The sequence below is a fragment of the Ailuropoda melanoleuca genome, chromosome 3 (genome assembly GCF_002007445.2).
Source record: "Ailuropoda melanoleuca isolate Jingjing chromosome 3, ASM200744v2, whole genome shotgun sequence".
In the NCBI taxonomy this organism is placed as follows: Eukaryota; Metazoa; Chordata; class Mammalia; order Carnivora; family Ursidae; genus Ailuropoda; species Ailuropoda melanoleuca.
The window spans coordinates 107860672-107877386 of record NC_048220.1 but is presented as its reverse complement, the minus strand read 5'-3'; the positions used below and the strand labels follow the sequence as shown (position 1 = coordinate 107877386).

At 44.2% G+C, this 16715-nt stretch overlaps 1 protein-coding gene across 2 annotated transcripts in view; it reads right to left on the bottom strand.

The window, feature by feature from the left end:
- The window catches only part of LOC100470802 (chondroitin sulfate proteoglycan 4), a 62333-nt gene that overhangs the window by 13202 nt on the left and 32416 nt on the right, over positions 1–16715 (bottom strand). For both annotated transcript variants that reach the window (XM_034656928.1, XM_034656929.1), the window contains 2 exons: positions 16496–16627; positions 8248–8420 (listed from right to left, as the gene is read on the bottom strand). In XM_034656928.1, coding sequence (XP_034512819.1) covers positions 8248–8420; positions 16496–16627 — 305 coding nt within the window. The remainder of the gene's footprint in view (positions 1–8247; positions 8421–16495; positions 16628–16715) is intronic.

Sequence of the window (16715 nt, the reverse complement as noted above, 5' to 3'; positions counted from 1 at the left end):
TTTATTTAATTTTGTTTTAGGGCCCTTATTATATCCACTTGACAGATTAAAAAAAAACCTGAGGCTCAGAAAATTTAAATAATTCACTCACAGCCAACAAGTGGGAAAGCCCAGTTTTTAATCTAGTCCCACGTGACTCCAGAATTCACGTTTTTTTCCACTGCCCTGCTCCTTCACCATGGAAAGCTCAATGAGATTCTAGGCAACTAAGAAACTCACAAGAGATGCACTCCAAATTTAAGGAATTTAGTAATGTAAAAAGTCAGTTAGGAGATATGGCCAAGGCAGACAAATGCCATTTTGTGGCCCGGCCTGGCTAGGACATAATCACTATTGGCCAGAACTTGTAAGGATTCAAAGAAATAGCTCATTCTACATACTCTATTTATTACAAAAGGAAAGTTTAAGAAAAACTGTATTTTATCTTTTCTTTTCTACTACTGCCATTGTATATCAGGTATAAACTTTCTCATAGGGCCTTACAGGAAGGAAGGTGGGTTGAGGGGAAAAGAGTTTCTACCTGGATCAAGACTGAGGGCAATTCTTTCTGGCAAGGTGACCGGCAGACATCTATGTTCTTCAAGCTAAGCTCTTTAAACCCAAAGGCATTTTGTATAGTTCCTCATTGTTTGACCACATGATTTTACACAAACCTCAGCGTTCTTCAGATTTTTTTGTGTGGGTGGGCAGGACAGAGTTGTTTTGTTTGTTTGTCTGTCTGTTTTTGTTTTTTGGGGCAAGATATAATTCTTAAACATTCAAATATTACAAAGGGTCATGAGTGCCTTGGATGAACCCAGGGTTGGAGAGGAGCTTTGATACACCATGCTTGGTGGAGTCAACCATGACACAGAATCTGACAATTTTTTCCCTAAAACCGTGTGTACATTCTGTAGATCCACAAAAGTACATGCGGACAGGACAGAGTGTTTAGAGACTAAAACTGTCAGACTGGGCCAAACACAGGCTAGAATGTTCTGTAGCATCTCTTCATTCAGAGGGTCTTTATAAATCCAGTTCCCTATGGCCCTGATAAGAACATCAGAGCATTAGTTTTTTATACTTATCTCTCCCATTGTGGGTCTTAAAAGTCAAGCTCAGCTTTGAAATTCCCGATGGAGAAGAGAGTAACCACATTATCTTGGAGTCAGCTGGGAAAAGGGAGAGGAAGAAAGGAAGACATGCAGTCCCTTCCCTTGATTCTCCACAACGCAATGGCTTTGTTAAAGGTCCCAGTCTCCAGACAAGATAATTGTTGTCCGGAAGAAGAAAGGTAAACAGAACTGGCCAAAAAGTCTCTATCTTGGGCAGATCTTCATGGAGAAGGGAGACTGCAGAAAGCCAAACACTTCAGAAAGGTAAGGTCTCTAAGGTTCCATAAGGGTTAACCAAAAAGTCCTATAAGCTAAGATTTGGAAGACAACAAAGTCCTGTGCTCCTGAAGGATGAGCTCAGACAAAGGACACCTCTTCATGTGCCTTCCATGTGTGTAGACAGCAGTCGCGTCTGGAGGACTTAAGGTTCCCAGAAGAGGTCAGAAGTCTGGGGCAGCCCAGGGAGTGGCAGCTCGGAGGGTGCCCAGGTACCATGCTAAAGAAAGTGTAACTGGGTTAATTCTTAGAAGTGATTCTCCTTAATGGATAGAAGACCTAAGTTCCTAAATGGTGCTATCTGGAAATCTCCAGCTAGAAATGGGCAACTGAAAACCGGGTCCAAATAATTACCCATGTCCCTCCATGATAGAGCCAATCTCCACATAAAAAATGCTAGATCGGAAAGCTTTTCAAAGAGCCTAGCAATAGAGCCATCTATAGCCTTACTCGGCAGAAAGGTCCAAATCCACATTTATATAGAAGTGAACATTGATTCTCACGGGCTTTATGCCATTACAAGCAATGGAAACCTTTAATAACACTACCAAACGAGATCACAGAAGAGGTGATTCATTAGGAAACAGCAGAAGGTAGTATGGGACGTCTTGCTTTTTTACAGATGAGTGCAACAGGCTAAAAATGCACCCCCCCCCGGAAATATCGGATCCAAATCCCTTGAACCTGTGAATATGACCTTTTTTAAGAAATGATTTTATTTATTTATTTGAGAGAGAGAGGGCGAGAGAGCATGGGTGAAAGAGCACAAGCAAGGGTAACGGAAGAGGGAGAGGGAGAAGCAGCCTTCCTCACTGAGCAGGGAGCCCGCCCAACACAGGCTTGATCCCAGGATCCTGAGATCAGGACCTGAGCAGAAGGCAGATGCTTAACTGACTGAGGGACCAGGCTCCCTGAATATTAACTTCTTTAGCAAAGACTTGGCAGATGTGAACAAGGATCCTGAGATTGGAAATTGCCCTGGACTATCGAGGTGGGCCCTAACTGCAATCACATGCATCTGTACCAGAGGGAGGCAGAGAGATATCTGACTCAGATGAAAGAGTAGAGAGGAAAGTGACCAATGGAGGCAGAGATTGGAATGATAAAGCCACACACCAAGAAATGCTGGCAGCTACCAGAAGCTTCAAAAGGCAAGGAAGGAATTCCCCATTAGAGCCTCCAGGGGAGAATGACCGTTGACACGTTGATTTCAACACAGTGAAATGGAGTCTCAACTTCCGGCCACCAGAATTGTGAGGTAATACACTTCTGCTGTTTTAAGCTGCCAAGTTTGTGGCAATTCATAAGAGCAGCCATAGGAAATTAATACAAGGAGAAAAGATAAACCACTCTCACTGAAATGGGAATGAGTTCTGAAGAGCCAAAAGTTCTAAGAAAAAGAAACATTTCTGGTTATTCAAAGCCATTGAGCCAGGACCCACGAGCCAAGTTCCAGTTTGAACAATGAATAGGTGAGCAAGTGACAACTGAATATTTCTACAGGTGGAAAATATGCTGGCACATAATTCAGTGAACTGTGATGGCAAAACCAAAATTGCCAAAATGAAACACTGGTGGGAAATGTCCAACATGACCACTGAGCCTAGTCGCATTGGAGCTTGCTACTGATGAGACCCCAAGAAACTGGGGGGCGAGGGCAAGAGTGATTATTAACACAGAGACACTGACCCTTCTCTGTTCAGAAAATGAAAGGGCCCAAGTTTAATGATCCCATTGTGCTCGCCATTACGTGGTAATAAATTAATTTCTATCCTATGGAAAATGTGCTTGCAATTTCTTAAAACGTCAGTGTTATCTTGAGCAACAAACTCAGACTCCGGGAGAAGAGGTAATTGGACAGAATTCACAACGCAGAATGCATTGTATTATTTTAAAGTGTGGCCCTGGAAGGCTGTGATTATTGTATTTCAGCAACGTTGACGAAGATGGATGACCTTCCCTCCTCAACGGCACCGTGGCTTCAATGCAATTACTGGCTTTACGGAAAAGAAAAAAGGCCAGACATCAGAAACCCCAAAACCAGAACACTTTGCTTTTTAATGATTCCAAATGATCTAAACAGGCACTGGAATGAAAATCACTCAATTAGCCCTCTGCTTTACTAGGAGTGCTTTATAGAATTCAATTCGTACTTTGTTCACACATTCTTTGACATGAACGCTAAATCTCTAAAATTATAAAAAGTTTTCATTTCATAAAATTTGATGATTCACCTTCTCTGTGTCTGTGTGTTTATTTTTTCAGGGTATAAGGTTTTCAGCCCAAGTTTCGTGATTTAGCTTTTCCCATTTAGGCAGATGGGATATGATGGTGAAAAACAAGCCTGTTACTTGATTATCTTGGTAGGTTGACATGGTATGGCTTAAAAAATAGTGAATTTATTCTGGGATAAGAAAATATTTTGAGCTATAACATAACAAATGTATTCGTACAATTATTCCTACATCCAGCGTATGGTATTAAGCACGATGGAGTGTCTAGATATCTTTCACAATCTGTAACCGTCCAGAGTCACTGATTAAAATGGTCATTTTTGTTTGTCCATCAAAAAAGCAAGAAAGGGTGTGGGTTTTGTGTGCAAAATGATACAATGGCTTTGCCTCCCCAGCTGAGGGTGACAGAGGGCTGGAAACACTTTCGTCCTTTAAGGTAAAGGTGTGAAAGAAACTCAACCATCAACTGCCTACAGCATTCTCCCAATTGGACACTTAGGTCATTGGCCAACTGAAATGAGAAAATTTGAAATTAGAAAAACTGGTAAAGAATGCCAAAAAGCAATCAAAGCCGTTTGATTACATGAACATGGCTGAATAGTTCTAAACTCTTTCTACACTTGAACTTGATGCCTGCCTGAGTCATATCTCTTTTAACCAACCAGAGTGAAGAGGGCTGATCAAAGCACGAAATACATGCTCAATAAACATCTCCGTTAAGTAATTTCAAAGAAAAGGCTGTGATTATCTTCATCACCTCCGAAGTCTGCCTCTACCACTTTTCTTATGTCCCAAATTGTTCTGGAACTGCCGAGTAAATCTGAGCCGCGATGAATGGCTGAGAGTCAACCAGGGTCCTATTCGACAGAGCCACAAAATTGCAGATTTTAGAAAAAGATTTCCATTCCATTTGCACATGAAAAAAGAGAGAAGATCTGGAAATGGGGAAGCCAGGAAGATTAATAGTGAGTTACTTGCTCTTCCCAAGTCAAAATAAAACTGTGCATTTTTGAACACACAAACTAAAAGCGATCAGAATGCCTTCAGATTAATGTCAGTTGTATTGAATTTATTGACGATGCCCTGCTTTTTCCCCCCAATATTAATGCACTGCTTTAATGTGTTCTAATTTTATTTTGACAATAAGCACGTGTTATTTTCATACTCAGAAACATACACACACATGGAAGGAGTCAGAGTTAGCACTTGGGTTTCTAGCTTTACAGAGTTTCCTCAGCATACGCCCTCCTCTCCCCACATTATTGATGTGTTTTGTGACTACTGAAGCGAAGAGTAGTTAGGGTGTTTCAATGACATTTATTCATAGACACTTAGTCAAACATATCCTGCCTAACCCACCTCAACTTTGCCACAGCAGCTGCTCCGGGGAGGAGTCCTTCCACTGGGTCCTGCTTGCTCTGGCCACTGGGGTGCAATCCTTGGACCTTTTCCCCCCGCCCTGGGGGCCTCATTCTGCCTTCCAGCCTATGCTGGGCCCACGGTCGAAGCGTTCCATCCAGGCATGAGGACCTGAGATCTCCTCAGTCCCCCGCTCTCATCATCACTCAGGGAAGTGTGTTCCAGAACACCAGGGGCTCCTCCCCAAAGGGAAACAGTAATTGGGTTATGGGGTGACAGGCAAATGTCATCCTCTTCTAATGACCTCATTTCCATTCATTAAATCACTGTAGCACATTAGGATAAACACGGCAGGCAATTCTGGTGTCCCAGAAAAATGGCCTTCTCCTGTGAAACCAGTCTTCCGGCTACTGGAGAGGCAGGGAACCTCTCACATTTCCAAGAACAAAAAGGTAGTACCCGCAGCCTTAGCTAGCGGTTAGCTCACGTCTGCTGCGTGAGGGGCAGTGTTCTGGGGATTTCGTACCCATGATCCACGCTAATCCACACACAAGCTTCTAGAAGAAAGGGCAGTCTGGTAGGTGGGGGCATGACCCAGCGTCAGAGGCCCTGGGTTCAAATCCAAGTTCTGCTGCCCCTGAGCTGTGTAACTGTGGGCAGGCTGCAGAACCTCCCTGTGCTTGAGGCTCCCAGCCTTCAAGTTGAGATGATGAGTAGTAAGGAAGAAAGTTTAGGACTGCACCTGGGACACGATGAATGTTCAAAATGGCTTCAATTACCATTACTACTGTTTTCCTCATTTTCCAGATGAGGAAACTGGGGCTGGAAAGATATGTAACTTGCTTGAACTCGCAGAGCTAATCCAGGTCTGATTTTAAAGGTCAAGGGACTTGTCCTCAGCCAGGAGCAGACAGCAGGAGATCAGGGGGCAACAGCAGGGCGCCCGATTCCTCAGTGAGGTATTTGCTCCACACTCACACACCACAGGCCCAGAGAGTGAGGGCTGCTGAGCTGGATTTCTACAGCCTCTAAACATATCTTAGATGCTGTTTTATGACACAGGAATTGTCACGCCCAGGAGTATACTTGCGTAAAAGGCCTGATACACAGTCTGGTGCCTTGTGTACAATAAAAGGAGCTTGCCTTTGTCCCCCAAGACAAAAGCATAGGCTGGGCTCTTGGCATGGTGGATGTTTGCCCTGGAGAGGAAAAGCCTTGTGTGTTGAGAAAAGCCACACACCTGGTCCATTCGAGAAGAAAGAAACTCCTCTCTCACCACACCTGACTTGTGGCACTGCCCAGGCTGTGCTTCCAGACCAGCCTGCTCCTGTCTCCACAGGAAAGACCAACAGTTGGGCCCAAGGCTCCTGGTCCCAGACACCCCTTTGCAGGTTCCTTCCAGCCCTGATCCCCAACCTAACACCTCACTTGCCCCGGCCAACAGCTGCCACTGCCTCTTGGTTCTTAAAGTGGAAGGAACAATGAGAGGAAAAATGAAACCCTAAAATAATTGGATTTTAATCAATCAAGACTTTTATTGCCTGCCCCAGAGCCTTATAACTAGTTTGGGGTTTTAATTCCTGTTTATAATTGTGTCGTATTATAAAAGCGGTTTGTTTTCATAGGAAAATGTATTACAAACAGTGTTCAGATTACCAGGCTAGCCTGCTGTGGTAGATTGTTCTGTTGTCCCAATTAGTCAGGGCCTCCTTTCTGTGAGATGACTGACTGCCCTTCCCCACCCCCTGACATCAGGCTTGCTCATGTAACTTTCTTTAGTCAATGAGATGTGAGAGTAAGTGACACATGGCACATCTGAGCACAATTTAAAGAGTCATTGTGTGGTTCTACCCTCACTTCTTTTTCTGCTGCAAATACAGCCCAGTGCCCAAAAGAGGGGCTGCCCTTTGACCTTGGGTCCTAGAATGAAGGAGAGATGGAGAGCAGACCCACAGCCAGCCCTCAGCCCATATACAGTATAAGTGAGAAATCGACTTTGTTATTGTAAGTCATTGAGATTTGGGAGTTGTTTGTAACTGCGAAGTAACTAGTGGGGCCTGGCTGCCATATTCACTACGGTTAGTTAGACCATATTCATCTAAAATAGTATATATTTGCCATGAAAACTAGTGGAAACTAATGCTTGAAATGATCACCATCTAAAAAGTGGGTTTCGTTTTGTTTTGTTTTTAAAGAACGAGGGTTAGAGCCAAGGCGTCTTTATAGGGCCGATATCATTCTTGTCATTATTCAAAAGGCAAAGTGACCCTGGGCAGGTTTTGATGCCTTTGGGCACATTAAGCTCCTCACAGAATTTAGTTTTCGACCTAATTTATTATTGCGTCCTCCAGAGTGCATCTATAAACTAGAGAAATCATACTTCCTCCTTTCAGTGTTGCACTCAGAGCTTTTGCTGCCTCATGATCTGCTCCTCAAATGCATCCCAGACAAAGGCAACTGCAAGGCAAAAGCCAGATTCAACTTTACTACGTCACACAGGAGAGAAATGGCTCGGAGGTTAAAGGCAGACAGGCAGTTCACTCTTGCTATTTCTTCTAAACTTGACTTTGGAGTGTTTTTATTCCTTAGAATGTAAAGCCACAGCCAAATCATCAATCGAATCCATGTACACACTGCTTAAGAATGAAAAAAGAAGACTGAAAGGCAAGCAAGCATTAGTTATATTCAAGAAGATCATTTGGGAACATAGACTTTTAGAAAATGAAGTCATATATTAGCAAACATAGCCAGTCACATTCCTAGGATGCAAAAGAAAAAAAACTATATCAAAAGGCTTGAAGCCTTATCCATTTAAATAAAAAGGTAAGTGGATGGTGGTGGTGGTAAAACACTAGTGAAATGTAAAACAGGTGGTTCTGGATACAGGTTAAATGCACACACATACAGATTTATGTACATACGTATAACTTTACTATGCTAAATAATGTATACGATATTACGTATTAAATCTAGATGTACCCAGACATACCCTGCAGGGTTTACACCTGCCCCTCTGCTTTGGGTTTCCTTTAAACCTGTCTTCATAATAAAAGGATTCCTTTTCATTCCTTAGACACAGAGTTTGAGGTTGCTTAGAGTTTTCTGACAACTGCGTCACGCTGTGCTCGCTACAGTGTTTGGTTTGAAAACCAGCGCAGCTGAAGTGGTCACTGCCTGGGCAAAGGGGTGCGTCGGATGGGCTTGACAGGGTGAAGACAAGCAAGGGGCCACCCTGCACAGCCAGCCAGCCCTGCTCAGCAGCACGCACGGACGCCAGGACTCACCAGATTCTGTGTAAACACGGAAACATCCTCTGTGCTGTTGTCAGAACTGACTCGCACCAGCCTCCCGAGTCTAGGGGAACTTACAACTGTAAATGTTACAGTTCTGTTTCCTGTGCTGTCCGCGTCATTGGTCACAGCTCTCAGGTCACAGGATGAAAGGGGCTTCACGGAACCTAAGCAAAGATGAAAACATGCACTTACGTATGAAGCATATGAAGGCTGCCAGTTAACAAAATGATCTTTATAGATCCCTGAAAATTCTGGAAAACACATGGTTACACGCGGGGACTGGCTAGCACGAAATTGTGACGTGAGGGACTAGTAATCCTCAAGGCATCTATTTTAAGGATGTGATTTGCTCCTGGGGCTGGAGATGAAGGAGGAAAATCAGATGAGATGTGTTCCTCAGTCCCCACCAGTCCTGCATGGCTTACTGATCCCCAGAGAAAAGAGGCAATGCCAGTGTGTGGAGGCTGGCTCCAGGTGCAGAAAGGGAAGTCAGCTGGGCACCCTGAGAGAACGGGACACAGTCCCTCCCCTGGGAGGACAGACGTGCCCTGGCCCGATGGTGGCTGCAGGTGCTTAATGGAGCGTTCATTTGTGCACATCTTGGGGAGAAGCTGGCTCTTGAACAAACGTGAGACATCTCCAGAGGTCCCCAGACAGGCAGGTTGCAAGGACACTGTGGGGAGGGAAGGGGCTGTGCAAATGCCAAGGGAAGAAGAACCAGGCACAGGCGAGTTTGTGTGCTTGTGAGACCAAATGCGGCAACTCTAAGCTAGAGAGGCTCAGGGCCATGTGGGTGAGAGCAGTGCTTTTCCGAAGGTCTGTGGTGAAGGGTCGGTGTTTTCCCCTCCCCCAAGCCTCTGTGGACTGCTAATTTTATAAAATACAATAAAACGCTGCAGCAATGTCAGATTGGTATAAGCAATTCTAAATGCTTTCTATTCTTACCAGTTCACAGACCAGAAGATCCGCAGACCACAGTTCGGGGGCACAGAGTTGGAGCACGTATCCCTTTCGTTCACAAGGATTTGGGGAACGTCCCCAGCCATACAGGGTGGCAGGTCTGGAAGAGATTCTCAACGTCCTCCTGGCCCAGAATCTCACCGCATCTCTTCCTTTTTAGCCCTGGCTAAGGAAGGGCTCTAGCCTTGTGCCTCGCACAGGGTAGCCCTTGGAGTAGGACCCGATAAATTGTTTAGGAAGCTGAGTCAACCACCCAATCGTAACGAAGCCTCGTGAACGACATTTGTTTCGGTTTACTTGCTGAGCACTGTAGCCTCAGAAAGTGAGGGCCACCAATTACAGTGTTTAACCGTATCAGGCTCTTAGAAGTGGGACCTGACTACAGCTAACACAAGGAGAAGCCAGCTTTGGGTAAGAGTTTCAGATGTGCAAGGATTGTTCTGAGCCTTCGGTATGGAGGCTGCATCTAAGATGCCGAGCAACAAACCCAAAAATGAGAGGTGGAACTACATTAAACTGAAAAGGGTCTGCTCAGCAAAGGAAGCCATCCCCCAAATGAAAAAGGAACGCATGGAATGGGAGAAAACATGTGCAAGCCACGAGGCTGGTAAGGGCTTAACACTCAAAATATACAAGTTCTCACACAACTCAATAGCAAAAAAGCCAAATAGCCCAATTTAAAAATAAGCCAAGGGCCCGAATAACTATTTCCCAAAGAAGACAGAGAAATGGCAAACAGACACATGAAAAAGGGCTCATCGCCAGGGAAATGCGAATCAAAACCTCCATGGGCGACCACTCACACCTGTTAGGATGGCCATTATCAAAAAAGACAAGAGAGAACAGATGCTGACGAGGGATGTGGAGAAGCAAAAACCCTTGTGCCCCGGTGGTGGGAATGCAAATTGGTGCAGCTACTCTGGAAAACAGCATGGAGGTTCCTCAAAATATTAAAACAGAACTACCGCACGATCCAGCAATCCCATGTCTGGGTATGTATCCAAAGGAAACAAAACCATTTTCTTGAAGAAAATAATTATATGTGTAAATACATATGTAATATATTATTCAGGCTTTAAAAAAGAATGAAATTCTGTCATTTGCAACAACATGGGTGTCACTGGAGGGCATTATGCTAAGTGAAACAAGCCAGACAGAGAAAGACAAATAACTGCATGGGATCACTTACTTTAAAAAAAAAAAAAAAAAGAAAATCTAAAAAAAAAAAAAACCAGTTGAACTCATAGAAATGGAGTGTGGAGAAGTGTTTGCCAGGGGATGGGGGGAATAAGAGGAGGTTGGTAACAGGTACAAATTTTCAGTTATGAAATGAGTACTGTCTGAGGATCTAAGGTCTGACATGGTAACTATAGTTGATAGCACTATACTGTATAATCGAAATTTGCTAAGACAGTAGAACTTAAATGTTCTCTCTCACACACACACAAGGTAAGAATATGAGGTGATGGATGTGTTAATTAACTTGATGGGGGAATAATCCTTTCATAATGGATAGGTATATCAAATCATCATTTTGTATACTGTGAATAGCTTCACATTTTGTTAAGTGTATACCTCTGTAAATCGGAAGAACAAAACAAAACAAAATGTCTGCGCCCCTGGGATGGGCACTGCATCCTGGGGCTCTGGGGGTGAGGCAGGAGTGCCTGGTGATGTCAGCCTCAGGAACACAGTTGGGCCCCAGGTTCAGGGCTGTCTTGGCACCGTTTTGGCTGTTACACATAAGTCCTCATGTGATGCTTGGAAGTGCCTCCCACATTTCTCTTACTCCTTTGCTGTTGACATTTTTGCAGACACTGCCCTCTTCTAGCTTCCAGTGCTGGGGGCCCGGGGTCTCAGGCCACCCGGGGAGGCTGAGAGGAATTATTCTGTACCTGCAGTCAGTGTTAATATGAAGTCAAAACTAAGGCCCATTCTTTGTTACCTGCCACCGTAGGCTTCCCTCAACTGTCAGGTGGACCGTGTTTTTATGTGTGCGGTCTTTAGACACCCAAACTTCTCTACCTTTAGCTTTTTTTAGACCTTTCCTCCACTGTGCCTTCTTCATAATCTCCTTCTTATAAAGGGCTCTAACTTTTCACTTATTCCTCCCTGTCCAGGGCTACCTTTGGCAGGTGGGGGATGGGAGGGACTCTTTCTTTAAGACAACATCATTTAATTTGTCTTAGCTGTTTGGGGGAGAGGACCCACCAGAGGTGTTCCAGGCCAAGAGTGCTTTTTTTCTCAGCCAGAGTACATCAATCCCTCATTCCCTTGTCTAGCTGTCTAACCCAGGAGGGTGTCTAGGGTTTAATTCCTAGTCCGCAGTCATCTGGGCATGTTCAGTCAGCAAGACTAGACAGCAACATGTTGTCACAGCCTGATGAGCATCTTTTCTCATTCAGCCCAATTCACAGAAAGCCAAACATTGTTTCCCACCCCCCATGCACCTCATTTCATCCAAGCATTGATAGTTTCATCGGTTAAGCTCCAGGCACTTAATATGGGAAGGATTTCTCTAAGGTGTCCCCTAACTGTAGATTGCAAACAGTAACTGTCCTATAAGAAGGGTGATAATAAAAGGGCTCATAACTGTATCTGTTTGGCAAGCCCTCACTCCACATCCACCTCTTAGAGATCTGAAAGCAAATCAGCATGTTAAAGACTCTAAGTCTTGGAGTACAGAAATCTACTTTATTTTTCTTTTAAATACAGCATTTCTCTAACATACTTCTCTCCTGTTGTGTTTGTTTCATGACAAACAACCACCTTCACACCAGCGAGAGTTTCATGGCCACCAGGCTAGGCGGCCTTGCTCATTTCTTCAACAGACATTATCAAGGGCCTCGCACGTGACAAGCCCTAATAAGGAGTAGTGGTATGCTAGGAAACAGCACAGACATGGTCCTGCCATTCCTTTTGGACACCATGACCACCCTAAGGAAGACAGATCTGTACCCTCACTAAGAAAGGATAACAAATGTCAGAGAGGATAAGCTATTTAACTAATGGTCAAATGTAGGTCTTACGGACTCCAAAATGAGTATTTTTCAAGCTGACACTATATTGTCTACACCGTACTACTTTAAGCTCAGCGCTGGAATGATTACTGAGTTAGGAAATGTGATGAATCATTCAACAAATCCAACAGATTCTCCTCTCCACCTTCTGAACACGCTGCCAGACTTCTTGCCTGGTCCTCACCTCTGCAGCCATACTGTGCTCTCTGGTATGCTCACCCCTCTTTGTTGCCATTCATCGAAATGCCACTCGCTCTGCACAGGTAGATAAGGACCTGCCTTGCCAACAAGCTCTCCCTGACTATTCCAGTCTATGGGAAATTTCCCTCCCCTGAACTCGTGTCACTCTCCTAATCTATACCACTCACCGGACCCTTAGCATAGGTTTTGCATGGTTTGTGTACTCGTGAGGGTAAGTCTCCTATTTCCCCAATTAGTAAGCCTTTAATTTTTTTTCCTTAAGGACTGACAATCTTTTCTTATAGTCCTTGATTATCTCCCACTACGTCTTGCAATATTCAAATCAGTGTTACAAGACTAGCCGACAGATCTCTGCTTTAAACTCTAGCAACACACTGTGATTTCCTCCTGCTTTCTTCTCTCCCTCCATTCCCACCACAAGGGACAGATGGCCCATCAGTGAGATGTGATTCCCTCTATAGTATGACCAAACCCCCAGGGTATTGAAGTGACACAGTCTGCTATGAATACCCTTCACTCATCAGCTACTGTGTAAGCTTATATTCTAGACCAGTTTGACAAAACTCTCAAGGTCAACCCCTCCTCAACACTCTTTGTGAAAGAGCCAAGTACCATTTGGATATGCAGAAAAACTAGGTCCTAAGGCCACAACATGTTCTAACATGTCACAACTGAAGATAAACAAATGCATTTCATGGTAGCATTCAAGGTGTAAAATTGGTTATAAAATTTTCTGAGGAATAAATTTTGCAGGAACAAGTAGAAGGTGCGTGTGTGTGTGTGTGCGCGCACATAATGTGTGTGTGTGTATTTATGTATACATACACAAAATAACAAAATGAAAATATACATTGAGTAGACATTTTTTCCTTCGTTCATACACGAAAAGAGTTCATTTAGAACTGCAGTCCTTCACACTTCATCCTTTCATACTGAGTTAAAAAAGGACTTTCAAATTTGGCAGGGCACAGAAGCTATGGTTAACCTTAAAATATTCACCCGTTAAGTATTCTTACAAGTATTTTGGCTCACCCTACAAATTCTTACAGGTCTCAAGTCAGGGCCACTTTTTAAGACTAAGTCCACAAGGAAGGCAAAACAGCCCGGCCAAAGTCTGCCAGGCTGCTGGGGAGAGTCCAAACGGTATGGGATCAGTGCGAGTGAAAACAAATGTTGACTGATGCTGGGTTGCAAGATTTTCCTACTCCAAGAGAGTGAAATACACAAAATGTCTACATCTTTGCTGTTTATGAAATTGCTATGCATATTTTCCTGATGGTGTATGTCAATCCATCAATAATATCAAGGAGACAAAATAAGGAGCCTCCATGATGACTGCATTCTCAGAGAACTGCTATTCTAAAAACTGAGATGGGCCTGGAACACAGGCATGCCCAGAAAGGAGAGAAGCTGCCATGATTCCAGCACAAGATTTGGGGTTGGAGTTGGCACTGGCTCTTGAGGCTTATGATGCCTGTTAGTTCTATGACCTTGAAAGTGCCTGAGCCCCCGTGTTTTCTATCAACATTGCACCATGCTCCAACAGGGATGATGCCACTTACTTTTCTGTATGTTCTTTCACTGAACTCCTTCAAACAATCCAGTGCAGTAGACGCAAATGTAAAGCACAACAAAAGCACAGGTATTAATAGCATCTGGTTGCCCATTCTAGAACATGAATAGATTGCCTGCTATTATGGTTCTATAAAATCTATTGTTCTATAAAAAGGAATACGATTTCCCTGATATTTCAGAACATATAGGTCAACTGGAGTCTGACAAGAGCAGTTGCTCACAGCTGACACCTGGAGTCACACAGGGAGGAGGGGTACAATGACCCCCTTCCCTCTCAGCCAAAGTACCGCCTAACAGATGAGGGAGGCAGAGGTCACTCAGAGCCTGCTCCCTGCAGGACCTGTCATGCTGCGGGGGGGGAAGTCCTGAGGGAAGAGGGAGAGTGGGGCATCTGTCATCACCCCCCAACAACTTCACACAGAAGCAGGGACCGACATCCTCGGGTGGCCACTGTAGATGCCGCTGAGCAAGGCTCACATGCGTCCCTGGAGAGAGGAGGGGATGCGGTCATGGGAACCATACCCACGGCAGGGACTTCCAATGCAGAACGGAGTGGACCCCCACCACCTGGGACATGAGGATAGGAGAAACAGCAAGGACAACTGGACCGAGTGACCCATAGGGTCCATCCCAACTCTAAAAATCTGTGACTCGGCAGTAGTCATTCCCACACCCGCTCGAATGGAGATTTTATCAAATGTAACAGCCACCTACTGGAAATGGACACGAAAATCCATCCTCCTTCCTCCGGCCAGGAGCTGGAGCTGGAAATGGAGGGCAATGTGGAAACCAAGAACTATAGACCTCAGGGGCTAGCTAGGGGGAAGCTTGGAGAAAGGAGATGCTCACTTGGGGCTGGGTCCAAATAGTAGATGGAGGGCTATGAGAACTCTATGTTTTGCATAGTTCCACAAAGGTGACAAGGGAATTTGGTCCACTTTCATATATTTTTCTCGCTAAACTAATATTCAGTAAAACAGGCGCCAGAAACACAAGGCTTTCTAAGCTGTAGTGCTCTAAGTCCCCTTTAATCTGACACAACTGTCATCAATTACTAAACCAGAGTTGAGCCGGAAGAGATGACAAGTGTCTCATCTTTTGCAGCAGCCAGATTTACTCTGATTTGAGAACACTTTTTCCCGGTAGATTGCTACATTTTTCAGATTACTAGGGCACTGTAGTAGTCCGCTTATTTTTAAACGCTAAATGGCACCCTCATCGCCTTGAAAAAAATTGATAGACACATCACGGTTATTCCCAGAGAAAAATTATGGAATATAAAAAGGCTTTGGAATAGAAGAATCTGGGTTAATGTATCCTTAATTAGATTTTAATAAGATTTCATTTCATGCGCTCAAGAGCTTAAGGCAACTAAAAATCGCAACATTTCTCCTCAAAAATTGTGTGTCTGTTAAAGTTACAGTGATTTTTCTCTCGGTCTACCTTAGAAGGATGCGAGCTTTATTCACCATTTACGGGTCACACAGCTAAATTACACCATCTCTCTAAACCACAAATCCCGCCACCTTCCTGTAAATATATCACCTACCTCACATGCGTGTAAAGAGTAAAAGACTAGTACCGTGCCAGCCCCATGAATCTCAATCCTGGCTGTCCTTCAGAACCACCTAGAACTTAAAAAAATATAATGATGGCCAAGCCCTACGGCAGAGACTCCCTGTTCAGGTGGGGTAAGGTGAGGCCCAGACGCAGCTATTTTTAGAAGCTTCCTGGTTGAGAACAACTGGCTTAGAGTGACCATATTATAACCATAACTATAAAGTGATTACTATCTTTCTTCATCTCTGTTTGACTGGTAACACGTATCAAGTAAACGAGTCACTGTGTAGGGCTTTTTTTTTTTTTAACTGTAATATATATTTTATTGTTTTCTGGTAGGTCTACCTCAGTGCATTTTTTAAAAAAATAACAAGTTTAAATATTTGTTCTTCTTTTTTATTACCCCTGCCATGGGGTAAATCTTTCCCTATCCCTGCCATGACGGTACTGAGTCAGAGACGTTCACTTTGATTTTTCCATCTCACTAAGCTGAAGTTCTGGGCAAACAACAGTCCAGAGGCTTCAGGGCCCTGAAGCCAATGCTCAGTGAAATCCCTCAAGGCCCCCGGATGCACAGGGTTTCTATATTTAGAAAAAGAATATGCAAGATCTCGATGGTCACTGCAGAGCCTGGACCGAATGCAGAGAGCCTGGGAAGAGTGCACGTGGATCACGGGCCTCCTCTCCCATGGCTCTTCACCAGCACACCCTCTCTGCCAAACAAGGGAGGGGAAAGAGAGAGGAGGTGGACAGAGACAGCCTTACTTTTGCTAAATCCTGCAAACAGAGGCTTCTTGCTGGGACTTTGTGACTGCTGTTGGTATCACTTTAGGGTAAGCAATGACGCTTTTCACCACGCAGGTAGAGCTTTCTAAATAAATTGAAAACCACTTCACCCCAAACGCACTCAAGTAAAATCTTACCTGGAAAGATGCTCAGTCCTCGGTTTACTTCTAAGCGAAGGGTCAGGGTTTGAGCGGTGATGCTAAAAATTTGTCGCGGTGCAAAGTTCAAACCATCAGTAACCTGAAAATTAAAGCCTCCTGACATGGCTCCTTCAAAAGAAGAATTATACTCTGGTCACTTTGGCTGCTTGGCAAAAGCCACCCACTTTCGCCCTCCCTCCCACCTAACCCCCCCCCG